The sequence below is a fragment of the Podarcis melisellensis genome (assembly GCF_964234715.1).
Source record: "Podarcis melisellensis genome assembly, chromosome: 5".
Classification (NCBI taxonomy): Eukaryota; Metazoa; Chordata; class Lepidosauria; order Squamata; family Lacertidae; genus Podarcis; species Podarcis melisellensis.
In genome coordinates, this window is record NC_138537.1 from 24,115,745 (window position 1) to 24,142,388 (window position 26,644).

The following is a 26,644-nucleotide window of genomic DNA, read 5'->3' on the forward strand; positions in this document are numbered from 1 at the left end:
CGTAATCTGGGGAACCGGGTTCGTGTCTCCGCTCCTCCACATGCAGCTGCTGGGTGACCTTGGGCCAGTCACACTTCTTTGAAGTCTCTCAGCTCCAGTCACCTCACAGAGTGTTTGTTGTGGGGGAGGAAGGGAAAGGAGAATGTTAGCCGCTTTGAGACTCCTTAAAGGGAGTGAAAGGCGGGATATCAAATCCAAACTCTTCTCTTCTTCTGCTAAAATGAAGGCTTTCCCCTCCATTTTAGTTGGGGGCTGAATGTAAACTGAATCCCGCCCCACTGAGCAGTTTGCAAAACTGCCACCTTGGCTGTGTTTACCAGTTCTGCCAATGCAGAACTGATTCCTTCCTCTTGCTCCAAACCGGGACAGAGGAGTGTTTGTGTGTGATATCCTGTACTCTGCATAGGAAAATCTGGTATATATTCATTAGTTAACATGCATGTTTCATTGGCACAATATTGTGCCAGCAAAAATGAATCTGGCCCACTGACAGGGCCTCTGCCAACGATATAGTTGCTTATAGATTTGTTGGACTTGATTCTTGAAACATTAGAAAGGCTTTTTTTTTTAAGTCCCCATTTCCCCCCTGCTACTGGAAATTCAGCACAAGATGGAGTGGGGGGGGAAGTGTTTGCATTTCCCCCAGGATTGGAAATTCTTCTATCTTAAAACTTGAACAGGTAGATTAAAATTTCCAGAATGAACTGGACATTCTGAGTTGTGCTTCAGTATTTATGGGTAATGGCTCCCTGCTTGTGGAATAATACCTTTAATTAAGCCATTGGCTAATTAAACAATCTATGGCCTTTTAAATGTGCTTGTAGGGTGGGTTATTGGGGTTTGTTTATGTATTTTGTGTTCCCATTTTGCATTTTTATGCTGCAAACCACTCTTTGATCTTCGGATGACGGGCGGAATATAAATTTAATAAATAAATAGGTAAATATTTACTTTATAACCAGCTACTAATGTCTGTGCTGTGGAAGAGACAGCCAAGTCACCAACTGCTGGGTAAGATCAGTAGAAACAGCAGGTCCGGTGCAGCGATCCTATGTGCATATTATCTTGGAAGTAAATCCCATTGTGTCCGGGGGGGATCCTGAACGGATCCGTGCGGTCCTTATCACAACATTTTCTTTGGAAAGCTTCCTTCAGAACACAAGAATAATTGCCCTGCTGGTCAGGCCGGCGGCCCACCTAATCCAGCGAGGTTTCCCAGCAGCTGGTATTCAAAAGCATTGCTTCCTCCAGCTTCTTGGAGGTACAACACAGAGATGGGTTCTCTCCAAAGAGACCTGTCCACAGACCTGTTATTGGCTCGGGCGAAGAAGCGAGTTCCATGCCCAGCAGATGGCGGGCCGGAGCGCCTATCCTGGCTCTGATACGCCATTGAACAATAGAGTGAAGAAGCTTCCATGTGCGCGCGTGCCCATCTCCACTCCCCCTTTATTCTCTCGCCTTCAGCGGCCGCTTTTTTTTTTAATTTTAATTTTAGAGTGGGGGGGTGCCTCCGCGAGAATCTCCAGGAGCAGATTGTGGCGGGGGAAAGGAGAGAGAGAGGGCACACCGATTTCCTCCTTCTTTCTTCGCTCCCGCCCATTCTCTCTCTCTCTCTTTCTATCTATCTCTCCCCCCCCCCCCACTCCGAAGTCTCCGCCTTGCCATCAGCAAAGACCAAGGGCATGCTCAGTAGGAGCCAGCATCGGCTTCGGGAGCAGGCTGCGACTCTACACCACCCCCTGCCTCTCTTTCTTGCGTCAGATTAATGTTCCGGGGAGGGACGGCGTGCGTGGGGGGGGGGCGGTTTGAGAAGGAACCACGCGCGCTTTGCCCGGGGGAGGAGCGGAAGGGCCGCCGGGGGCGGAGGAGCGGCTTAGAACGCTGAGCTGGCCCGGTGGAACGTCGGGGCTTCTCTTTTGGAACGCTCGCACACACTTTGGAACGCTCGCGCTCTCCCGCGGCGCGGAGGCGAGGCCCGGCCGGGCTCTCCGAGGAGCAGCAGCAGCTCCAGGGAAACGGGCGCTGTTGTTTTGAGTCTCGCTGGCGGGGGCCTGCGGGGTTTCGGTGAGCGAATCAGCTCGGTGCCCGCCGTTCGATGGTTTGTCCCGACCGAGATGAGCCGCCCGTCCTCCGCCGGACCCAGCGCTAGCAAACCCTGCGGCAAGCAGCAGCAGCAGCAGCACACCCCGTCGCCGGCTGCTGCCCCTGCCGCCGCCAACGCCGCCGTCGCCACCATCTCCGCCGCCGGGGCCGGTTCCTCCGCGGTCTCCGCCGCGGCCGCTGTGATCTCGAGCCCTGGAGGAGGCGAAGGCAGCGGCGGGCCGGTCTCGCCTCACCACCACGAGCTGACCTCGCTTTTCGAGTGCCCGGTTTGCTTCGACTATGTGCTGCCCCCGATCCTGCAGTGCCAGGCCGGGCACCTGGTGTGCAACCAATGCCGGCAGAAGCTGAGCTGCTGCCCCACGTGCCGGGGATCCTTGACCCCCAGCATCAGGAACCTGGCCATGGAAAAAGTGGCCTCGGCCGTCCTCTTTCCTTGCAAGGTAAGGAAGGGCAGGTCGCAGGCAGCAACCGGCACAGCCGCCGGAAAGGTGGGCGGGGAGAGGGGGCTGGGTCGAGGGAAGCAGCGGGGCTCAGCGCCTGCCCTTGAAGTTGTGGTGATCCAGGTGTTATTTTAAAAGCTAGCTCTTAAATTCTCCATACCCTACTGGGAAGTATTGGGGCGAACCCCGTGAGCACACCCCCCGCCTCTCACTAACTCCTCATGAGAAACATATACAAAGTGCCCTTTTTTCTGGAGAGCTGATTCTCAAAGACTGTTTTCATTTTAATGTAAGATGCACCTGCGTCTGTAATTCTGCCTCCTCTACCTTCCAAACCACTATTCCAAGCAGGCTTTAGACATAACCCCATTACTCTTCAAGCTGCAGAAGAAGTGTGGGGTCTTTCACACATCCACAACAGTAAACAGTGTCCATGGTCCTTTCAAGAATGCAGATCTTTGCTTAGTTGTTATTTGTTCTGGTGCATTCTTGTCAAGAGACTGGGGCCAGAGAGCTACTGGTTTTTGCACCTGACCTGTTCCAAGCTAGTATTTCTCAGTTTTGCTCCCTAATATCTTGCAATATGGAGTATTATGCTACTTTAGTTGTAAGGATCCCTGATATAAACGTATGTGAAGAGCTTGGAGCACTTGAAAGAACACACAGACTTTAAAATCTATTATTATTATTATTATTATTATTATTATTGGCTCATGTCATAGTTATACCTCATCCCTGCTTACAAACTTGATAGTGTTACACCGGAGAGTTAATGTATAATTCAAAAATAGTGGCCACTGAGAAGTAGAGCTCTAAGGGAGCATAAAAGTTTGGAAATGATTTGGAAACTCTAGCAGTACCTGGATTAGTAAAACAGGAGGGGTTTTTTAACGGGGAGGCCAGAGATGGATAGCTCAGTCAGTCAATAGATTCTTGACTCCCATGTAGGGAGCCTTGCCAAGTGTCTCAGTTAATTGAAACACTTTGGTGCTAATGCACTCCTTGTTAGTCTGCGCTGTGCGCTAAGGGAATTGGGGCATTGGTCTAAACACGGCAGAGATGTGTGCAAAGGCCCATGAAATGTGGTACCTTTCCCTCGTCCTCCTTTCACACTTCTGACTCAGGCAGAACTTGACAGAGCGAGAGACAAGTTGGGTTCTGGTGCGTTAGTTGGCAGGGATATGTACAGGGGAGAAGGGGCAGGCCAAGGGGATGTGGGGAGGGGTGATTCCCCCCATCAACAAGTTTTTCCACCTTTTTTTTATCCTGCATGATTCGGTTGCAGGCAGCTGGGGAATGGAAGTGTGTGCAAAGGAGAATTGGTTGGGTGCAGAAAGGTGTACACACCTGATTTTCCTTTACAATCCAACTTCGCATGTTATCTCTGCAGAGACATTCCCCCCCCCCCCCGACATACTTTTGCTGATGAAACGTGTTTGCATCCTTTACAATATTGAGCCGGGAGCTCAGGAACTTCCCATATTGTTCTGTCCAAAGCCACAGAGCTCCTCTGCATCCAGTCAGAGGCTGGGGGTTCTGTTGATGACGTCTTTTGCTGTTGTGGAAGCGGGCAGGACTGGAGCTTAAGGGCACCTGCAACCTATACTGGGACGGTGCTGATCCTTGTGCTTTGTGCTTATTATTAGCAAAAATGGTTGCAGCATATCCCTACCCTCCAAGAGGAATGCTCCTGTTCAGATGACCCCGTTTCACTCCTAAACCGTCAGCCCTTGACCACCCAAGTTCACGATTGGAATGAGTCTAGCTAATTGCTAGTCCATATGGACTTAGAAAAATGAGCGTGGGTTGCACAAAGAAGGAACAGCATCGACATCCCACCTCTGGTGGTGGTACCATTTACAACCTTTTTCTTTTAAATGCTCCCACCCCTTTTTCTCAATCAGTGCTAGTTTTTAGGGGGGGGAGGCTGTTTGGAAGCACCCTAAAACCGAGGTGGCAGCTGGCAGATAGAAGAGCTGTTTCCACCCAAGCTTTCTATCAGTGCCAATCTTTAGGCCCTTGTCTCCCTTAAACTAGATATACCGGTGTTGGTTTCGCTCCCAAGGCGCAGGTTTAGGCTGATCAATATGCACTCTAAACCATTCTAAAATGACATTGACACAGATCTTAAGGTCGTGTTGATGAAAGGCAAGGCTGGAAGCAACCATGTCGCCCGCGTTAACAGTCTCCATCGGAAGGGCTCCAGTTGCAAAAGCAAAAATTAAACTTGCGGAAATAGAGAGTTGCTGCATTGAACCACTGATACTGTCATAGAGAGTTGGAAGGGACCCCAAGGGTCATCTAGTCCAACCCCTTACAATGCAGAAATCTCAACTAAAGCATCCATGACAGATGGCCATCCAACCTCTGCTTAAAAGCCTGCAAGGAAGGAGAGTCCACCACCTCCTGGGGGAATCGGTTCCACCATAATTCAACCAGGGGTGGTTGGGTTTTTTTAGGGGAAGGGGGTGTTTAGGGAAGACAACTCCTTTCTTACACTGTTTTGGGAATGGTGCTGCATAGATGGAGATTAATTGATGATTTACTAGATGACTGAAAAATTGTGGAAAAAACAAAAAAGGCTTTTGACTGATTACAGTGGTACCTCGGGTTAAGTACTTAATTCATTCCGGAGGCCCATTCTTAACCTGAAACTGTTCTTAACCTGAAGCACCACTTTAGCTAATGGGGGCTCCTGCTGCCGCCGCACGATTTCTGTTCTCATCCTGAAGCAAAGTTCTTAACCTGAGGTATTATTTCCGGGTTAGAGGAGTCTGTAACCTGAAGCGTATGTAACCTAAAGCGTATGTAACCCGAGGTACTACTGTATTTTGAAATAAACAGTCAAGGACAGACGAAATTTCAGATGGTCTGGGACGCAAGTAAGGCGGTAATGAGGGGACTCTATACAACAAAACTCATATAAAAGGAAACTGAAAGAGAAAAAGAAAAAGGAGATTTTAGATGAGATTACAGAAAAGGAGGAACAATTGTCAAACAAAGCCAATAAAGAGGCAGTGAAACAGGCAATCAAAACTTTACAAACTCAGTACTCAGTGATAGTTAATGAGGAAATCAGCTGGAAAATAAAGAGAGTAAAACAAAAATATTTTGAGCATGCAAACAAACCAGGGAAATTCCTAGCTTGGCAGTTAAGGAAAAGTGAACAGAGGAACTCCATAAATAAAATTAGTCTAAATGGAAAGATCACAGATAAGTTGAAAGAAATAAGGGAATGCTGCTGCAAAAGAGACCTAGTTCTTAGATTTGAGGGACGCCGTCATAGAGTGTGCTTACGGAAGGCACCAGGTCCAGTCCTGGGATTTCAGGTAGCAGCATGGCTGGGATAAAACCCACCCTGGAGACTTGCCGCCAGTCAGGAGAAGTCCGTCCTGGACAAAGAGGGGCCAAATGGTCTGACGAAGTAGCTGGCAGCGTGGCCTGAACATCGCAGGATGCCAACTTGGTACCAAGTCAGACTGTTGGTTCATTAGTTCGACACATCGGCCTTCCTCATCCTGGGGCACCCCAGGTGTTGTACTACGACTTTCATCACCCCTGAATGTTTGTCATCCTGACTGGGGCTGATGGGAGTTGTAATCGGAAGCGTCGTGCGGGGGATACAGCTTGTGGGAGGCTGGTGACAGTGTTGAGCTAGGTGTAACAAGGATGGGAGATGGGGTAAAGCAATGTGGAGGTTGGTACATATAAAGTTGTGTCCTATTGTGTTAGGTTGGTCTGCACTGTGTGGCTGTGGCATTCCAGTTTTCAGAAGAAGAAGAGTTTGGATTTGATATCCCGCCTTTCACTCCCCTTCAGGAGTCTCAAAGCGGTTAACAATCTCCTTTCCCTTCCTCCCCCACAACAAACACTCTGTGAGGTGAGTGGGGCTGAGAGACTTCAAAGAAGTGTGACTGGCCCAAGGTCACCCAGCAGCTGCATGTGGAGGAGCGGAGACGCGAACCTGGTTCCCCAGATTACGAGACTACCGCTCTTAACCACTACGCAACACTGGCTTTCTTTTCAACAGGGGACTTCCACTCGCCCTGTCCAGAAATGGCAGATATCTTGAACCTCAGATTTTTCCCACATTAAGCATGTCCTCTGCCACTGATTTTGGGGCCTTCCTCATTAGCATGTGACCTACCAAGCCAAACATATCCCATCGGGCATCTGGTGTGACCTTCCAAGTGTCCCAACAAGTCTGCTGCTTTGCAGTAACAGGCCAGTGGCAAAATCTGGAGGTTTATTGCATTCCTGTTGGACCACCGTTCATGTCTTGTAGGCCACGTTTGGTATAGCGGATCTCAAGTTGCTCAGAACAAGTGCTCGCAGTTCAGAGTTTTGAATTTAGATTCCACACAGAGAAACAAATGGTAATCACGAAACTGTAGTTGAAGACCAGTATTAGATTAAAACATGGTAGGCTTCCCTGTGGAAGTCACTAAAACCTGCAGGTTTGAAATGTGCTTTCTCCAGAATCAGCATACAGTATTGCATGGAGAATCTCCACATCATCGTAAGCCACCTATGCTATGTGAGTGCAATGAAGCCATGCTATATACATAATGATTCCCAAATATTACATAGATAGGATGTAAAATTCCCAGAAAGTTTGAAAGAGAAAAACTTCTTTTTCTGGGGGCAGGGGAATGGAAATGAAAAGCTATGCAATACTTATTTTCTTTTCTAACCCAAACCTTTTACAGTTTTGGCAGCATTAAATGCATAGTTCATAATATAGTTAGCATGTAAAATTGGTGTGTTCTTGTAATTTGCAGAGCAGTGCTATGTGTTTACATGGAAGTGACACCTGCTCTATTTAGAGAAGTTTACTGCCTGGTAAGCACACATATAAATGCTGCTTCAAAACTAGAATTGCCTTAGTTTGGGTAGGAGAGTGTGTATGACACAGTTGTTTCAAGGGGCAAGGTTGGCCACAAAAGTGGGGTCAGCTCATAAGGGCAGCAGGTGCATGAATCCTTTTTTTGTTTTTTCATTTCCCAAACTTAGATCAAAGGTCACCAGGAGAGGATCCGTTGTAGCAGTAGAAATGGAAATGTATGCAGTACATAGTGGAACCTGGACATCTGGGAGTTAGAGCCTGGAGCTATAGTCCTATGCCCACTTACCTAGGGGTAAGCCCCATGGGACACAACAGGACTTACTTCTGGGTCAAAATGCACAGGGCTGCGCTGAAAGTTAGGTGTTCATACAGGGTCGATTGGCATAACCTGGAGACACTTCATACATTGTGTAGTTGATTTGTGCACCTTACAAATGCAGCATTGTGAGACATGCTAGAGTACATATTTTGTTTTATCTATATTTTGTTGAAGGGAGAAATCCAAGCCCATGGTCCACCAGAGGTGAGAAGAGTTGGGAATAGGCAGGTCACAGGCTGAGCCTGGGTTCAGTTGGAACTGAGTCTTGCATCCTGGCTCGGCTGAAGATATGCCATCAAAAATGGGTGGGAAATAGAATAAAAATCAAAGCACTACCATTCTACCTTATCTTGGGGCTCAGTCATAGTCCTCTGAGCTGAGGCTGGGTTAAGTCCTGAAAAGGGGCCATTCTAGAAGTTTGGGGGGTAGTCATGATGGGGCAGGGGAGACTTCTGTTCCAAACATGACCTAGCAACCCATCAGAAGTTAACACTGGCCAAAAGGGTGGCGCAAGTCAAACTGTTTTAAAGGCTTGTTTTCCCTCTGCCAGACTCTGGCCAGCTCAGCTGGCAGCAGAGGCAGCTTTAGGTGACTGGTGCCACACTGCAGGAAGCACCACAACAATTATGCAGAACGGAGCGTGAGAGGCAGGCGGGGTGTTTGTGTCAGATTTTAGCATTGCACAGGGTGCTGCTCAAATATTAGAGCCCAAAGTCTGCCGCTGCTGGTGATCAAAGATTGGAATAGGGGTATGTTAAAAGGTAAAGGGACCCCTGACCATTAGGTCCAGTCATGACCGACTCAGGGGTTGCACGCTCATCTCGCTCTATAGGCCGAGGGAGCCTGTGTTTGTCCGCAGACTAAGCTGCTTCTGGTGAACCAAAGCAGCACACGGAAATGCCGTTTACCTTCCCGCCAGAGCGGTACCTATTTATCTACTTGCACTTTGACGTGCTTTCGAACTGCTAGGTTGACAGGAGCAGGGACCAAACAATAGGAGCTCACCCCGTCATGGGGATTCGAACCGCCAGCCTTCTGATCGGCAAGTCCTAGGCTCTATGGCTTAACCCACAGTACCACCTGTGTCCCTTAGGGGTATGTTACACCAGCATAATTTACCCCAGCATCCATTATTCCAGCTTCCTTTATTTCGGATCACTCTGCGTTTCCATCAGTGGTTTCAGGATGGTTTTTAAACACTAAATAAGTAAAACAATGGCACGTGCATACAAAGCAACCAGCGGACAAGAGCGTGCTTGAAGTCAGAGAGTAAGACAGTAAAAACGTTCTTAAATGTCTGACTTAATGAAGAAGTGTTTGTGTGGTGCCTTTAGCGACAGTGAAGTTGGCAAGGTATTTCATAGGTGCCCAAAAAGGTTTGTCCTTCGCTTTGCACCAGAACAGCCTTGGTTGCCCCGAGTGACGACTTCTATCTGGGAAGAGATGAGAGAAGTACAACCTTGTTGGTTTTGCTTTCATTGGCTTTTGAGAACGTTGACCGTGGAGTTCTTCTGCAGTGACCCAGGGAGTTGGTAGTTGAAGGTATTGTGTTTCAGTGGTTGCACTGCTGTTGGCAAGGTTGCATCCAGAAAGCAGTACAAGGAGATGGTTGCTCAGCAACGTGGCTGTGGGGGTCCCAGAAAAGGTCTGGTCTGTCTCCTGGGCTGTTTGGCATCTATCTGAAATTCATGGGATCTTGGGATTTGGAGCATGGTGCCATCTGAGTCAGGAGAAACTCTGAAGGTGTCTGGAGGCAGTGAAGGGCTGGGTGGGAGCTAATAAACTCAGGATGAATTCTGATAAGATGTAAGTACTGTGGGTGGGGGGGGGGAGGTGCTTCCCATGTCTGGGAATTATGTGTAGAACCTGTTTTGGGAGGGGTTCCACTCCCTCTGAAGGAACAAGTTCATAGTCTGGGTGTACTCCTGAATTCCAGCCTCAAATGGCTTCTGTGGCTGGAAGTGTTTATGTCCAACTTCAGCGAATTCAGTAGCTATGGCTGTTCCTAGATTGGGACAGCCTGGTCTCAGTTGTCCACGCCCCCATCACCTTCTGCCTAGAATACTGTCATGCGCTGTATGTGGGGCTGTGTGGAAATTGTCAGACTGTACAGCAGGTTAAATGGAAGTGATAAGAAAGAAGGAAATAGAATAAGACTCAAGGCACTAAAGTCATGTCAACATCGTCCAGGTCTAGCAAGTCAACAACCTTCAAACAAAAAGAGTATCTTAGCACATGACTAGTCAGTGGCCTGACCTTTCTAGCCGGTTGCTGTTAAAGGTCAACAGAAGTACATTTAATGCAGGCTTTTCCTGTTCTAGGAGAATTACCATGGAAACGATAGGTGACCGGGAAGTATTGTAATGTGGGTTGTCATCTGATGACGAAATTGTGTTTAATCATCTAGTCTGGAGATGGGCAGTTTCAGGACTTTGGGCCAATGTGGCCCTCCAGGCTTTTATGGGTTCTCTGTCTGGCCCTTGGGGGCCTTCACAGGCCACACACACACCCCGAGCCACCCCAGCCCTGCTCTGCATCCTACTTTGCCTGCCAGGAATGTGCCCTTGAACTCTGAGAATGCCTTTTGCCTGAATGGAAGACTGAGATGTTAGGTATTCCCATGAGGGCAAGGGCACAGCACTTTGCAAGACCCAGTGGCCTGTGAGCCAGATTGCCCATGACTGGTCTACACTGCAGGATTTTAGACACAGGCAGGCTATGCTACATAGAGATGCTGTCTGGAAAGGACACGTTCTCTCACTGAGCTGTGCTCCATATGCACCAGAAACATTTCCTTAGGAAATGGAGCATCTAGCTATACAGTTTCAGATCCATAGGAAGCTGCTTATACCAGGTCTGGCTGTTTGTCCTTGTGGGCTGGCTGGCATTGTCTACTCCTGACTGGCAGTAGCTGTCCAAGGTAGCAGTTGGGGATCCTTCCTGATCTTCTTAACAGACAGTGATAGGTACCAAACCTGGGACAGTTATCATGTATAGCATGTGCAATGTCACTCAGCTGTGGTTCCTCCCCACTTTTTCAGCACGACAGTGGCTTTTTGAGAGAGTCAAAGCTGGCATGGGATAGAAGCTTCCTTGCTTGCATCTTACACTCTTACCGAGATCACTGCCATCTGCTGGAAGGTTTGCAAAAAATAATAATAAACAAATGCTTGGGTTTTTTTGCATCTTTTGCAAAACCTGTTTGGCCAGAGATGGCAGTGGGAGGAAATAAACAAGAACATTTGTAGTGGTGTCTTCATTGTTGCCACCTTCAGCTGTCTGAGTGTATTGTCTGCCTTCAGCTTACCTGAGCACAAGGACAGGGTATGGGCCCATCTCTGTTTAGCATAGTAATTAGGATTTAGCATGCTATGGGAGGCACCCATCTTCAAGATAAGCATGTCTCTTACCCCAGCTCCTGCCTGGGCCAGCTCTATAGAAGTGCCGTCCCAGGAATCAACACCACCACAAAGGGTGGGGGAAGAAACTTTAAAACAATTAAAGATACCAATCAATTGATTTTCAGGATACTAGCTTAATTGTGTTTGAACTCTACTGTAAGGGTTGCCTTTGCAATTTAATTGTCATTGCTCCTATGATAGGGGAATATTATCATCTGTGATTATGGGGAGGCTTTGCTAATCCAAAACAAGCAACCGCAGGTTTGTTTGGCAGCTGGAAGGGGAAATTGCTTAATGGATTTCTCTTTCCCCCACCCCTCCAACATGTAAACAGTCCATTTCCCACTGAAATCGATGGCAAAGCTGCTATTGATTTTAATGGGCTGTACAGTAGTGTCTTGGTTTTGTTCCAAGAATGGGTGGCATGAGTGATAGCTAGGGTGAGAGGGAGGAATAGAGGGCATGAAAAAGAAAAGTTTTCCAATGACAGTTCAAGTGTTACTCAGAAGTAAGCCCTGGTGACTTCAGTGGGGCTTACTCCCAGGTAGAGTGGGTTAGGGTGGCAGCCTAAGTAACTTCGTGGAAGTGCAAAACTAACCTGCTTGACCAGGGGTGGGCAACCTAAGGCCCGGGGGCCGGATCCGGCCCAATCGCCTTCTTAATCAGCATGTTTTTACATGAGTAGAATGTGTCCTTTTAAATGCATCTCTGGGTTATTTGTGGGGCCTGCCTAGTGTTTTTACATGAGTAGAATGTGTGCTTTTATTTAAAACGCGGTGCATAGGAATTCGTTCTCCCGCCCCCCCAAAAATATAGTCCAGCCCCCCACATGGTCTGAGGGACGGTGGACCGGCCCATGGCTGAAAAAGTTTGCTGACCCCTGTGCTTGACTAATCCTCTTTTCACACAAACAGTGCCTTTGCTGGATTATGTCCCCCCCCCCCCAGTGTCTAAGTTTTCTGCAGAGTTGCTTGCACAGTGCTGAGAAAAGGGCATTTATTAGATTATTCATTTATCGAAGATCTGGGTTAGCGACTGGATTGGCCAGAATTGTTACCCGCCCTGTTCCTCTGACCTAGAGGAATGTGCAGAATTGGTATAGCCAGTGTTATTTGACTTCTGGCTAAGTTAGGGATGGAATTGGCCACTTTGCTTTCTCTCCCATGCTTTTCAATTTGTCCCACTCCTCACCTTTTCCGCTCCTGCTACAGTGGTACCTCTACTTACGGACACGTTCTATTCCGGGGTGCCGTTCGCACCACGAAAAGTCCATAAGTAGTGCACCGCTTCTGTGCATGTGCGTGACGCAATAGAGTGCTCCTGCGCAAAGCACATAGAACGCTTCTGTGCACGCAGCAAAACCCGGAAGTATACACTTTGCCACATTTGCAACCCAAAAATCCGCAACATGAACCTAACGCAACTAGAGGTATGACTGTACTCGGGCAAAAGTGGGCTCCTTTCTTCCTTCCTAGAGCGACAGCTTTCATGTTGACAGAGAGTATGGAACAGAAGGCTTTGAATATCCTCTCTGCAAATTCCTTCATATTGTGGCAAACCACTGACATCTGATACATAGTGGAATTGTCTGTAAAATGGGTATATTATTGCTCTTCACGAGTGTGTTAGTGTCTCATACTAACCTTCCTGGTCGTTGGTTGTTATTAACATTGCTCTGTAATCTCCAAATTCTGCTTTTGGAGAATAGGAAAGGAAGGGGAAAGATGTCAACTTCTCCTGACTGGCCTGGGGACAACTACTCAATGTATTAGGCAGCTTTAGATATTTAGAGAAGACATTTGCATGGTTTATGGCAAGCAGACATTTACTAGCGTGCGGCTGTTGTCTTGTTAGGAGCTGAGGTCATGAGAGACCTGATGGTGGCCAATTCTTTAAATAGCAGAAATGCACATGCTGTGTGTGCTTTTAATCCCAGTCACTAGTAGCCTCGCTTCATTAATTTTTCCCCTTTCTCCGAGCATACTATTTTACTTTGTTGGTCTCAGTGATGCAAAGCTAGTTCACCTTTTGTTCCTCTCAAAATAATATCAAAATGAATCAATAGCTTGCTGCTTCCCTGCCTCTGACTAGCCATTGTCTGACTGCATTAATAGATGCTCGCGCCTGTTTTATAATGATCAAATAAGACTTAAAAGGCATGATAAGAGGCAGGATCAAGGTTTGTTTTCTAGAATCGCTGATGACAAATATGATGGGGAGGGACGGGAACCAGTTCTATTTTTAGTTCTTTGATTGATTTTAATGAATGAGTTGGGAACAAGCCTGGGGCTGTTAATTACAAGGCTGGGGTTTGGGTTCTTTAGAATGGAGGTTGCTAGGTAGGATTTGGAGCGAGACCCCGGATTGCAGCAGACCAGGTTGATAAGGAATTGCACTTCTTTTGCATGAATCTGGTGGTGTTGCTTAAGAGCAGCAAAGAATACAAATGAAATAGTAAGGTAAAGGGACCCCTGACCATTAGGTCCAGTCGCGACCGACTCTGGGGATGCGGCGCTCATCTCGCTTTATTGGCCGAGGGAGCCGGCGTACAGCTTCCATGTCATGTGGCCAGCATGACTAAGCCGCTTCTGGAAAACCAGAGCAGCGCACAGAAACGCCGTTTATCTTCCCGCCGGAGCGGTACCTATTTATCTACTTGTACGTTGATGTGCTTTCGAACTGCTAGGTTGGCAGGAGCAGGGACTGAGCAACGGGAGCTCACCTCATCGCGGGGATTCGAACCGCCAACCTTCTGATCGGCAAGTCCTAGGCTCTGTGGTTTAACCCACAGCATCAGTAGTCGGCACTGATTGTCCCAGCTAGGGCTGGGCGATATCAGCTTTTCAACATTGCGGTGTGTTGCCAGCCAAACATCACCGTTTGGTGATGTACCACAATGACGAAAAAGCAAGCTGCATTCCCCTGGTGAAACTTCCCCAGCTCTCACCTCAGGAACTGAGGCCGTTGCACCCAGGCGCTCGCTGGGCTAGGACAACGCAGTTTGTTTGGCTTCCCCTCCCCAGCTGAGACAGTCCCAGCACTCCCCCTGCTCACGGGCAAGCAGGCAGAGCCCAATAATCCCCTTTCACAACACATTTTTAAAGGGCATTGATGTCAATTAGCCAAAGAGGTATTTATTATTTACAGTTCTACACTAATAAATACTATTTATTAGTATTTACAGTTGTGTCCCTGCACAACTCTGAAGCCACTGGCTCTTTTATCCTAATCTGCCACACAGTGTGGGTGCCTCTTAGGAACAAGACTGGAATACAGTATAGCAGATCATAGTGGAAATACCTGAATTTCCACTGTTCAAGCAAACGCAGCTGTCATTTATCTACACCTGGCCTTCATGCGAGAGAATTGCATGGAGCACCCATGTCATAGATGACGTTATCAGCAAGGTGGAGGGAGGAGCAGAGAGTGCTCTGCAAAACCCAAGACTCTTGTTGATGGTAAATGAGTGTTCAGATTGGACTACTGACACTCCCGTTGTCCAGGTGCAACCTGAATACTTACTCCCCTTATACATATGGAAGCTGCAGTTAGGTATGGAGGCATCAGCTCATGTCATCTTTACGTGTTCGTTTCGTTTCCATATTAATGGGGATATTTCTTTTTAAAAAATTGGAAAAAGTACTTAGGAGGTGGTTTGGGGGCTGCCTATTAATATATACTGTATTTTTTCGTGTATAAGACATGGGGTTTTTTACCAAAAAATTAGGTTTACAATTGGGGCTCATCTTATACACAGTTAGTGCTGAGGGATGTTTTCTTAATTTGGAGTCTCCCGAAATAAGGGGCATCTTATACATGGGGGGGGGCGTCTTATAGAAGGTAAAATACGGTATTTTTATATTGTTTTGCAGGTAATAACTACTCCGAACAGCTGGAAACTTTGCTGCTGGCGTTCAAAATATGGCTGGATAAGCCTGAGAGTGTTGGGATGGGATGAAACAACATTCCTCCTAGGAATATTGTATATAGGAAAACAAGATTGCTGACACAACCCCCCCCCCCATAGCATCCTCACAGAGATATTGTGAAGGATGTGTTGCAACCACCTTTTTCTGTATAGTCTTCATGGCGCATTTCTGGCCCTGTTTTGAATGCGCATAGCACCCACTGCAGCCGCCACCAGGCTTTTTAGCTGCTTGAAAAAGATAGAGTGGTCATAGCCTTCCTGTGCCTATGCTATTCCATTTCGGCATTGGCTGCAATTGATTTTGGTCTTCCTTTTTATTGTTGGCCACTGCTTATTCCTGATGCTGCCTTTGATCTGACATTTGCCCATCAACTTCTTATCACTTCCTCTGCGGCTGGAGTTTACTATGTGCCTTGAATACTGTATCTCAGGTTAGCCAGTTTAATGCTCTCCCATAATTCCTGGCCATTGGCCAAGCTGGGTAAGGCTGATGGGAGTTGGGAGAATATATGGAGGGTACCCATTGCACTTGCGGCCCCAGTCTATGACTCCTCCATTGGATCTTTGCTTAGATTGTTGATGGCTGTGCAGGACCTCAGTTCTGATTCTGAACTTGCCACTGACTCTTGAGTCCTGATACTCTAACCCCTCCTCTTCGATCTTTTCTGTTCTTCATCCACTCGGTCTCTGAGCAGCGGCTTGGGCATGCCCAGATCTGCTGATTATTGCTATTGTTCGCCAGGTGCAGATTGTTCCAATCTATTGTTAGCTTTAACTGAAAATTTTCTTCAGTGAGAGGGGGAACTACCTAGAAGATTATGAATGGCTGGGACTTGTTTCTTTGGTGTGTGTGTTTTTTCCTCCTTTCATTTTTAAAAATAACTTACTTTTAAACTGCAATGCAAAATACAAAACCACAGTATTGTAACACAGTGTAAGGCAGCAAAAGCAGAAACTTAGAAAAGCCTAGCAGCGATCGTGCTTAATTTCCCACCAACCAAAATGAAGCATCTTAAAAATTAAAATCAGATTGCATTGCTCAGAGAAACCCTTTTAATAATTTCAATCGAAACATTTATGTGATGTTAGTTGTATCTGCTCCAAAAATAGTGTTTCTTTTTTCTTTTTAAGGAAATGGTGCCTTGGCTTGATTGCAAATTCCAATGCTACAAACACAATTTGGAGAATCAGGCATCCCCATTATTTCTCATAAATGCAGATTCCCTCATCCATTTCCGGACGTGTTCTCCATCAGCTTTCCTGAACCTGGTTCCTTCCAGACTGCAGCTCCTTTCAGCCCCACCAAAGACAGCTCTGTGAAGGGCACCAGGTTGGGGAAGGCTGTTCTAAACATACTTTGCCTTCAGTTCCAAATTCATGCAAACTTTGGTTAGTGCTGACCAGGAGTTAACTACAAACTATAGTTTGCAGTCCGTCTTCAAAGCAGCTCCCTGTTAACCTTACTAGGTAAAGGTAAAGGACCCCTGACCGTTAAGTCCAGTCATGAACGACTGGGGTTGCAACGCTCATCTCGCTTTACTGCCTGAGGGAGCCTACGTTTGTCCCCAGACAGTTTTTCCGGGTCATGTGGCCAGCATGACTAAGCCGCTTCTGGCGAAACCAGAGCAGCGCACGGAAACGCCGTTGGCAGGAGCTGGGACCGAGCAACGGGAGCTCACCCTGTTGTGGGGATTCAAACCGCCGACCTTCCAATCAGCAAGCCATAGGCTCAGTGGTTTAGACCACAGCGCCACCCTTAACCTTAATAGACTTGCTCAAAAAGCGTATATACATGTGCTCACTTTGCACGGTTCTGCTTCCAGCAGTTCAGTTTTCCTCTGGTTTCCGATATTTCACCAGCCATTTTTGCTGACACTTAGCGTCTGGCCCTTTGTAGCTGTGATGGGAACCTAGAAATTATCTTTGGTCGAAATGCTCACGGTAACTGGATTCTGCAAATGGAAAATCTTTGCTTGCAGGGTGCAGTCCTGCCGTCTGCTCAGACCTAAGTGAGTTAACTGCCGAAGACAACTTCTGCATTTTAGAACCGATAGCAAAACCGTAGTGTAAGGGAACAGTATTTCACAAATGCAAAACTAATAATATAAGCAAGCAATTAGCTATGTGCCCAGCTCAGCATGTGCTGACCTATACGGCTGCTGAGACTGCAGTTAACGGTGATTGCCGGGGGTGGTGCGGCGCGGCTTACGATGCATCTCGGAGGGAAACTTGGAATAATTGAAAAGAGCCAAGTTGGTGAAATAGATCATCGATGTTAACAGGATCTAAAAGCTTTCCACCTTCAACTTTGGGGGGCTTCGGAGCTAGTTTCGGTAACAAGGTTTTTGTATCCAGCTGCCAGCAGGCCAGGGATTCATGTGAGATGCAAGGTCCTGTCTTGTACTTCTTACCCCCCCCCCTTGGCATTTTCCAGTGAGATCTGGGCTAGGTCAAGGCATTTGCCCACCTCCAAACGATTTTGCCTTGCAATCCAAGAGCTGCACCCCAGAATAGTTAGTGGTATCAGGGGGTGGGATGCGCCCTCAGGGACACTGACAGCGATTAAGGGGCCTGGAACTGGCGGAAATGACTGGCAGAATCCGAGACCAGGGAGAAGAGTCGGTGGAAGAAGACTGGAAAAAGTTTAAAGACTATTTACAGAAATATCGTAAAATCAATGAATGTTAGAAAAATGTTGGAATGAAGTTATATGGCTTTAGTAGAACTGTTATAAGGAATTAAGTACAAATAGATTATTAATGTATTAAAGGGAAAAAATAAGGTTAGAATATGTTAAGATAATTACAGGACAGAAAACAGAGGAAGAGGGAAAGGATTTGCTGAAACAATTAATTGAAGTGGAATACAAAAAGGGAGGTGCGAGGAAGTCGTTGAAACAAGTGAATGAAAGATAAGATATTGAAATTGTTTAATGTGTCTTAAATTGGTTTTGTTTTGTTTTGTTAGTTTAGTGTTAGTGTTATGTAGTGTCTTTGGTTTTGTATTGTATTGTTTTGTTTAATTTTCTTTTTTTCCTTTGTAGTGTTTAAATTGTTGGAAAGTAATAAATATTATTTTTTTAAAAAAGACAGTGATTAAGGGGCCTCACTTATGCCCCTAAAACACTGTATCTCTAAATGTGGGCTCCTGCGTTGCTTGTGCAAATAGGCCAGTTGTGGGTGATATAATCACAATCTTCCCACTCTTCTCTTCTATGCCCAGAAAAAAACACTGGTAATGTTTACGTGTTATGATATAAGGTAGTTCAAAGTAAAGTTTCCAGCGCACAGCTTTTTAGAGATGTGTTGTGGACGTACCCAAAAGAAACGAGAGACTTCCACAATAAAACATTGGCTGTTATGCATAGTTAGAGGCAGCCAGGCATAAATGGGGCAAGAATGAACATGTCCCTGGGTACCATCGAACTAATGTGCTGGGTTCTTGGTTTCTGCCGCTCGAATGCTCCCCACCTTTGTGTAAGAGGCTTGGCACCATTTCAAATGCTGCTGCTTTGCTGTCTGGCTGTGGCAGATGCAAGAATGCGCAGAAATTTTGCCCGCCCCCAGAAATGTAGATGTGCCCTCAGAGGCAACTCTTGTCCATGTCCCAAGCACACGGACCTGTTCATTTCTACTTCGTATTTCTCCTGCCCTCCCCCCCCCCACAGATGCTGTGATTCTCTTCTCTCATCACCCCGACACCAGTGTCTCCCAAGAAAACCACAGCCCACAAACTCTTAATGGGCCCCTTGGTTTGTCTAACCTAAAAGGTCTGTCTAGACATCTTTATCTAGATCAAGCCTTCTATGCAGATGAGTCACGTCACAATCACTGCCACAATTACCCGCTGCAATAATGAATTGATAAAGGGTGTGACATCAAAGCAGGTCGTTTCAGTTGTGTATTATTAGCAATAGCACATTGCTGCAATACAGAAGGTTCCTGTCTGTGGTACCATCTGGCGGGCCGGGCAGGCTGCTGCAGTTTGCTGTGCTTTCATTTTTGCACATATATCGTATGTGATACCCGCCAGGTTCTCTGCAGCAGCATGTGCCTCCCTCTCTCTGCAGGGGGACTTTACAGTGTGTGCTTCCAAAGCTCACTGACCAGGCTGTAAAAGAATCTCTTAAAACTGTTGATAAATGGGGTAGGATAAGATTCGTAATCTAGGCTGTGTGTGTGTGTGTGTGTGTGTGTGTGTGTGTGTGTCTTGGGCCAAAAGAATTGTATTCCACAGAAATTGAAACGTTATGCCCACAATACATTATTCACAAGTGGATATTCTTAAAACACTTAATTTGCATCGTTCGGATTTCCCCGTCACTTTACCATTTAGAAATAATGAAACGAGGGCGGAGGGGAAATCTATAAAAGAGCTGGGTGGGAGAGAGAATGGGTCGAAAGCGTCTGGAGGTGGGAAAGCCTGTTTCTCATCTGTCATTTAAATGCTAAATAATTTTTTCCATTGCAACCACGTGGTCTAGAAACTTGAAAAGTTATCTATCTTGGCAATGATAATTTGGCCCCATAGGAGTTCCCCCGAAAGAATTCCCCAAGTCTAGTGGTTCATACAAGTCTTCTGTTTCTGTGCTTTTAACCTTTTGTACCTTGTGTAATGGGACGCCGGTGGCGCTGTGGGTTAAACCACAGAGCCTAGGACTTGCCGATCAGAAGGTCAGTGGTTCAAATCCCCGCAACGGGGTGAGCTTCCATTGTTCGGTCCCTGCTCCCGCCAACCTAACAGTTCGAAAGCACATCAAAGTACAAGTAGATAAATAGGTACCACTCCAGCAGGAAGGTAAATGGCATTTCCGTGCGCTGCTCTGGTTCGCCAGAAGTGGCTTAGTCATGCTGGCCACATGACTTGGAAGCTGTACGCCGGCTCCCTCGGCCAGTAAAGTGAGATGAGCGCCACAACCCCAGAGTCAGCCATGACTGGACCTAATGGTCAGGGGTCCCTTTACCTTTTACCTTGTGTAATATTTTTATACATTAACAAGCTTGCCACAACTTCTTATGGGTCTGTGTGTGCCTTTGAAGCTGTTGAGTTTGGGGGATTTTCTGTGCAGCAAGCAAACACTACACAAGAGCTGAGTGACATGTTCTCACCTACTGGCCGGTCCTTTCCGTGCTTTGCCATGGAGTTTGCAGGATCAAAAAATCCCATCTGCTCACCTTGTTCCAAACTGAGATGTAGCATGTTGTACACACAGGAGTGGACATCTCAGGAAATTGTCAAGAAGCAAATTATTAATAATAATAATGCCTCTCACCTTTTTGTTAACATAGGTTAGTGTTGAGCTTTGTAATATTATCCTTAGCAGCATCAGCAAAGTTAATGTGATTTTCATATATGGCACAATTACTAATGCTGTTTAGCTGACAAAGCTCAGTGGGAAATGCTGGGGTGCAATTATGGTGCATCTGAATGTGGGATGGAATGAGAACCACTAGGTTAGAAAGAACTGGACATAATATAACATGGTATGATAACAACAACAATAATGAGTTTATTTCAGGTGCTCAAACCACTGCACACAAACACACAAAGAGTCATTTTTACAACAACCCTGTAAGATAGGTCAGCATTATTATTCCCATATTGCAGGTGAATGCCTAGGTAAGAAAACGGACGTCCTTCAAATTCAGAATTAAAAACAGTTAGCACAGATTACAATCACAAGAATAGGCTGGGCCCTGAAAACACACATCTCAAGTGTCAGAGACCAGCGTATAGAAGTGCACCTTCAGCATTTACCAAAAGCCAGGCTTCATCTGAGGAGAGGGAATTTGGGGGCTACCACAAAGAATGCCCTCTTCTGGGCCACCCCCAATGCACTGAGCTTCTGAGGAAGGTGGAACTACCCAGAGGGCCACCCTCTGCTGATCTCGACACTCTGGATGATCTGCAGGGAAGGATGCAACCTTCCACATATTTAGGGCCTAAGTTGTTTAGGGTTTTAAATGCTAGCATGAGCATCAAAGTGTTGGTGTTGACCTTTAAAGCCCTAAACGGCCTCGGCCCACTATACCTGAAGGAGTGTCTCCAGCCCCATCGTTCTGCCTGGATACTGAGGTCCAGCGCCGAGCGCCTTCTGGCGATTCCCTCACTGCGAGAAGCAAAGCTACAGGGAACCAGGCAGAGGGCCTTCTCGGTAGTGGCGCCTGCCCTGTGGAATGCCCTCCCACCAGATGTCAAAGAGATAAACCTGACATTTAGAAGACATCTGAAGGCAGCTCTGTTTAGGGAAATTTTTAATGTGTGACATTTTAATGCATTTTTAATCTTTGTTGGAAGCCGCCCAAAGTGGCTGGGGAATCCCAGCCAGATGGGCGGGGTAAATTGTTGTTGTTTTTGTCTTAAATTGGGCCTGGAAGCGGGTTGGTAGCTAATCCTGGGAACTGTAGTTTGTTAAGGATGTGGAGAGTTGTTAGGAAGCCTTTAATCCCCTCGCAGAGCTACAATTCCCAGAGTTTTATGGGAAGAAGGATTGATGGTTAAACCACTCTGGGCATTATAGCTCTGGGAGGGGAATGGAGGTCTCCTAACAACTCTCAGACCACCAAGTTCAGTAACAGACACCATCACTGACCTTTCCTTAATATATCTATATCTGAGAGTGATTTATGTATCATGCCATTCAGCAAGTGAGGCTTTTAAATCTGAATTTAGGCCAAATGTGGTTTTTATTTTTGAAAAGTTGACTATTGGGTGCTGTGCGCTGGACCTTGTGAAACATTTCAGAGTAGTTGTTAAAAATTAATTGCGCTCTGCGGCGCTTGTGTGAAGTTGATGGCTGCAACGGGAGTCGCTGGAGGAGCTAAATTTTTGGCAGTTGCTTTCGCCTGAGAAATCGGTCGAGTCTGTTGCTCTGTTAAACGTTTGCCATAAAAACAGATGGAGTCTTTAAACTGCCACTTACTTTGAATTAAAAACAGTTGTAATTTCATGTAATCGCACACCCACCGATATCGCAACCTTCGTTAGCAAGCGGTCTCTGCTCGTGAATTAAAATTCTAAAGTCATTCATGGCACGAGGCTCATGCCCTCCCAAACCAGCAAGCCTTGTGTGGCATTCCCTTCCCCTGTCGCACGCTTTTAGACTTGTGGAGGGTACCACAGATTGAGGTCAAAGCACATACATTGGAGACAGAAGGCCACACGTTGAACCTCTAGCATATCTAGTGAAAAAGGATCAGAGGGTAGGTGGTGGGGAAACTCAAAAGGTCAGGAGAAAGCAATGCGGTTGAAATAATAATTCACAGCCTCACCTTTGTTACAAGTCTTCAACATGGCATCCAGAAATAACAACAACAACAACAACAACAATAACAACAACAACAACAAATTATTATTTATACCCCGCCCATCTGGCTGAGTTTCCTCAACCACTCTGGGTGGCTCCCAATCGAGTGTTAAAAACAATACAGCATTAAATATTAAAAACTTCCCTAAACAGGGCTGCCTTCAGATGCCTTTTAAAGATAAGATAGCTGCTTATTTCCTTCACATCTGAAGGGAGGGCGTTCCACAGGGCAGGTGCCACTACCGAGAAGGCCCTCTGTCTGGTTCCCTGTAATCTTGGCATTTGGTGGAGGGTAGCCATGGTTTAGACCAGCTATTACATTCAAAAAACGTAAATGTTTGGTTTGTGCATTATAAGGCAAGATCTAGTTTCAGGGTATTTCAGTGCATTTGATTTCATCCCTGAAAACCAAAATCAAGCAGCAAGCCGCCGATTCTGCTTTATAGCCGTGCTTCCCACCCTTGATTTTATTTTTTGTCTCCTTCCAGTATGCCACGACAGGCTGCTCCCTGACACTCCACCATACAGAAAAACCGGAGCATGAAGACATTTGCGAATACCGCCCTTACTCCTGCCCGTGCCCCGGCGCCTCGTGTAAGTGGCAGGGCTCGCTGGAAGCCGTCATGTCGCACCTCATGCACGCCCACAAGAGCATCACCACCCTACAAGGGGAGGACATCGTCTTCCTCGCCACGGACATTAACTTGCCGGGGGCCGTGGACTGGGTGATGATGCAGTCCTGCTTTGGCCACCACTTCATGCTGGTTCTGGAGAAGCAGGAGAAGTACGAGGGCCACCAGCAGTTCTTTGCCATCGTCCTGCTCATCGGCACCCGCAAACAGGCAGAGAACTTTGCGTACAGACTCGAACTGAACGGCAACCGGCGGAGGCTGACTTGGGAGGCGACCCCTCGCTCCATCCACGACGGGGTGGCGGCGGCCATTATGAACTGCGACTGCCTTGTTTTCGACACTGCCATAGCACACCTTTTTGCAGACAATGGGAACCTCGGGATCAATGTGACTATTTCTACGTGTTGTCCGTGATATTTCTATGTAATTATTGAGACCATGTTGTCTTTCGTTTCACTGACTGTTTTTATTTTTATGGTGTTCCACTGTAGCCCTCTTCAGGTGTTCCCTCACACCCTATTAACAATCGCATGAGGGGAGAACAGGGCCCCAGCCCCCTGGCACACACGTACCCTGGTCATTGCAGCACCACCATCCACATGTTCGTGCCAGGGAGGCAACTCCACATGCGCAGGCTCCCCGATGATGTGGGACCTGTGTAATTGTTAATCGTGTGAGCGGGGGATGCCCGAAGGGGACTTTAGGGTTCTTTCTTAACCGGCCGTTTTCTACCCTCATTCTCTCCTTCACTGCCGCCGCCACCTGTCTGTACCGCAGAGTTTTTAAAGCACAGTTAACAGGACAGTTAAGATGATTTTATCCTGTTAATCTGAAAGGAAGGGAGGAGATTTGTTTATTAAAGAAATAGCATTATTTAAGGTTTTAAAAGGTGAAGGCAAATCCCTTTTCTTGACAAGCAAAACCTTTTTTAAACATAATGGAATCGGAAGAGAAGCAGCGGAATGGACTTAAAGAGGCAGTTTGCACATGCAGAATGTGGGAGGTGGGCTCCTTAGGTGTTTGAGTGCATTGTGCTCCTTCAGACGGCAAGAGGGGCACTTAAAAACAACAACCCTTATAACTTCCTGTTCTAGCACAGCATCTCCCTATTATAGTAGTGTTCTCATTTGCCAGGACTTTTTAACGTCTGAGTGTGGGACCTTTTAGAAACGTGGTTTATCACCTGCAATCTGAAATTTTACTAGCTTATTCTGCTGCATTTGTGTGTGTAGCCGCACGAATCTGCTTCTCTTGATGATCTCAGTGATTGGCCTTCTAAAAGAACAAAAGAGAGAGAAATTGGAGTACAGTAGTATCACTTTTTAGTGATGCAGGAAGTTGCTGAAGCCTTGGTGGTACACAACATGTTTCAGGCATGTTCTTTTGCACACAGCAGTTTCACATACTTAACAGGTGGTACCACTGTCATCTGGTTGGTCTTGCTGTTGCTGTTTTGTCCTTTTTCTTCCCAACAGAGTCCCCCCCCCCCCGCCTTCCAAAAAAGAAAGAGTTTCCATACACCTGCAAAATGTTTGACCCTCTTCATCCATCCAGTTCAGCAAGAGCTGAAGAGGCTCAACATTTTGTGGAAGCTGCTAACTTAACGTAGTGGCAAAAAACAAGATGTGTTTTGAGCAGTTTTAAAAATAGGTCCCACCTATAAATATACCCAGGATGTTTGGCGTACTTGACATTAACATTGTAAAAGCTATTTTCAAATAACACAAGGGAAAGCGATGTGCCGATTCGTCTTGTTTATGTTCTTTGCTATCTAAGTTTCCTGTTGTTGCCATATTTACTCTAGTTTTTTAAATAAATATTTTGCAAAAATAATGTCCATGGGCTGTCTGGAAAAGCATTTGCGCATCCTTCATACCTTCTTCAGCAATCCCTCGTAGCCAAGTAAGATTGTCTTCCATAAACACGGTTTTAACACTGAGTGTGTGAGTGACTGTGGAGGACGATTCTGGATCCACACGTCCTTCCACAGTGGGAACATAGGTTTCCGGGTGGGAGTTGATCACGGTGTGGATTTGCCAAGTGTTCCTTCCTCTTAGCACGTTTCTCCCTTTCGTCCTGAGTTCGAGCATCTTCAAAGCCCATGGCACCTTTGGTAAAGACTGTTCTACAACTGGAGCGCTCGCAGGCCAGTGTCTCCCAGTTGTCGGTGTTTATACTACATTGTTTTAGATTTGCCTTGAGAGAGTCTTTAAACCTCTTTTGTTGACCACCAGCATTACGCTTTCCATTTTTAAGTTTGGAATAGAGTAGTTGCTTTGGAAGACGATCATCAGGTATGCACACAACATGACCAGTCCAACAAAGTTGATGTTGAAGCATCATTGCTTCAACACTGGTGAGCTTCTTCCAGTACACTGGCATTAGTTCGCCTGTCTTCCCAAGTGATTTGAAAAAAATTTCCGGAGACACTTTGACTTACGGGCAGAGCACACACTCCACATTCACATGAGCCTGGGTTTATCCCTGGTATCTCCAGTTTTCAAAGACGTATGATTAGCAGAGTTAGGGAGAATCCTTTCAGCCTTGCAGAGCTGCTATCTGGGAAAGTACACAATACTGATTTAAATTAGCCAGTATTCTGACTCTAAGGCAGCACCATATTTTCAGTATGTTTCTGACCTTTCATACTACAGCAAATGCATATTAACTTGCACTAGACCCAGTACTGAACTTGTGCCTGTGTTGTAAACTTAAAGAGTTGTATGGCTTCTCAGAACAGCGCATGGGTGTTGGGCAGCGCACTGTTCCACCTCCCATGGGTGCCTGCCAGTTTTCATCCCCTCCCCCAACACTAATTGAGTTTCCTCTAATAACCTAGGGCCCTGTACCTTTTCTGCTTTCCACAATAACTGTTGTCACTAGATGCACTGAGTGCCGTAGAACCTGCAAATGTTTGTAGGCACTTCTTGCTCAGAGGAAGCAAGGAATTTCAGATGTTTTGGCCTGAGCCTTGAATGAATTGCTCAGCAGTTGCTTGAGATTTCCAGCTTTATAGAACAAATTTTGTTCTGACTTTCCTTGATGGGCAAGGTGTAGATAACCATTCCTCTGTAGCCCAGATCATCAGTGTGTGTCTACTGAAAATACAGTGCTGCCTTAGAGTCAGAATACTGGCTAATTTAAATCAGTATTGTGTACTTTCCCAGATAGCAGCTCTCCAAGGCCGAAAGGAGAATTTTCTCCAACTCTGCTACTCCTACGTCTTTGAAAACTGGAGATACAAGGGTTGAACCCAGGTTCATATGAATGTGGGGTGTGTGCTCTGCCCGAGCTACGGTGTCTCCGAAAAATGCTTCAAATCACTAGTATGCAACCGTTTTGGTACATCATTGGTGGAGCAGAAAGCTTTGGGAGAAGTACTCTGTTATGAAAGGGACGTGGGTGGCGCTGTGGGCTAAACCACAGAGCCTAGGACTTGCCGATCAGAAGGTTGGTGGTTCAAATCCCCGCGACGGTGTGAGCTCCCGTTGCTCTGTCCCAGCTCCTGCCCACCTAGCAGTTCGAAAGCACGTCCAAGTGCAAGTAGATAAATAGGTAGCGCTCCGGCAGGAAGGTAAACGGTGTTTCCATGCGCTGCTCTGGTTTGCCAGAAGTGGCTTAGACATGCTGGCCACATGACCCGGAAGCTGTACGCTGGCTCCCTCGGCC

At 46.6% G+C, this 26,644-nt stretch overlaps 1 protein-coding gene across 1 annotated transcript; it reads left to right on the forward strand.

Moving 5' to 3' along the window:
• Positions 1 to 1,499: 1,499 nt before the first annotated feature.
• On the forward strand, positions 1,500 to 24,808 carry SIAH2 (siah E3 ubiquitin protein ligase 2). Its single transcript, XM_081911348.1, has 2 exons — positions 1,500 to 2,543; positions 22,832 to 24,808. The coding sequence occupies exons 1-2, from the start codon at positions 2,115 to 2,117 to the stop codon at positions 23,387 to 23,389; spliced, it is 987 nt and encodes a 328-aa protein (XP_081767474.1). The 5' UTR covers positions 1,500 to 2,114; the 3' UTR covers positions 23,390 to 24,808.
• The last annotated feature ends 1,836 nt before the right edge of the window (positions 24,809 to 26,644 follow it).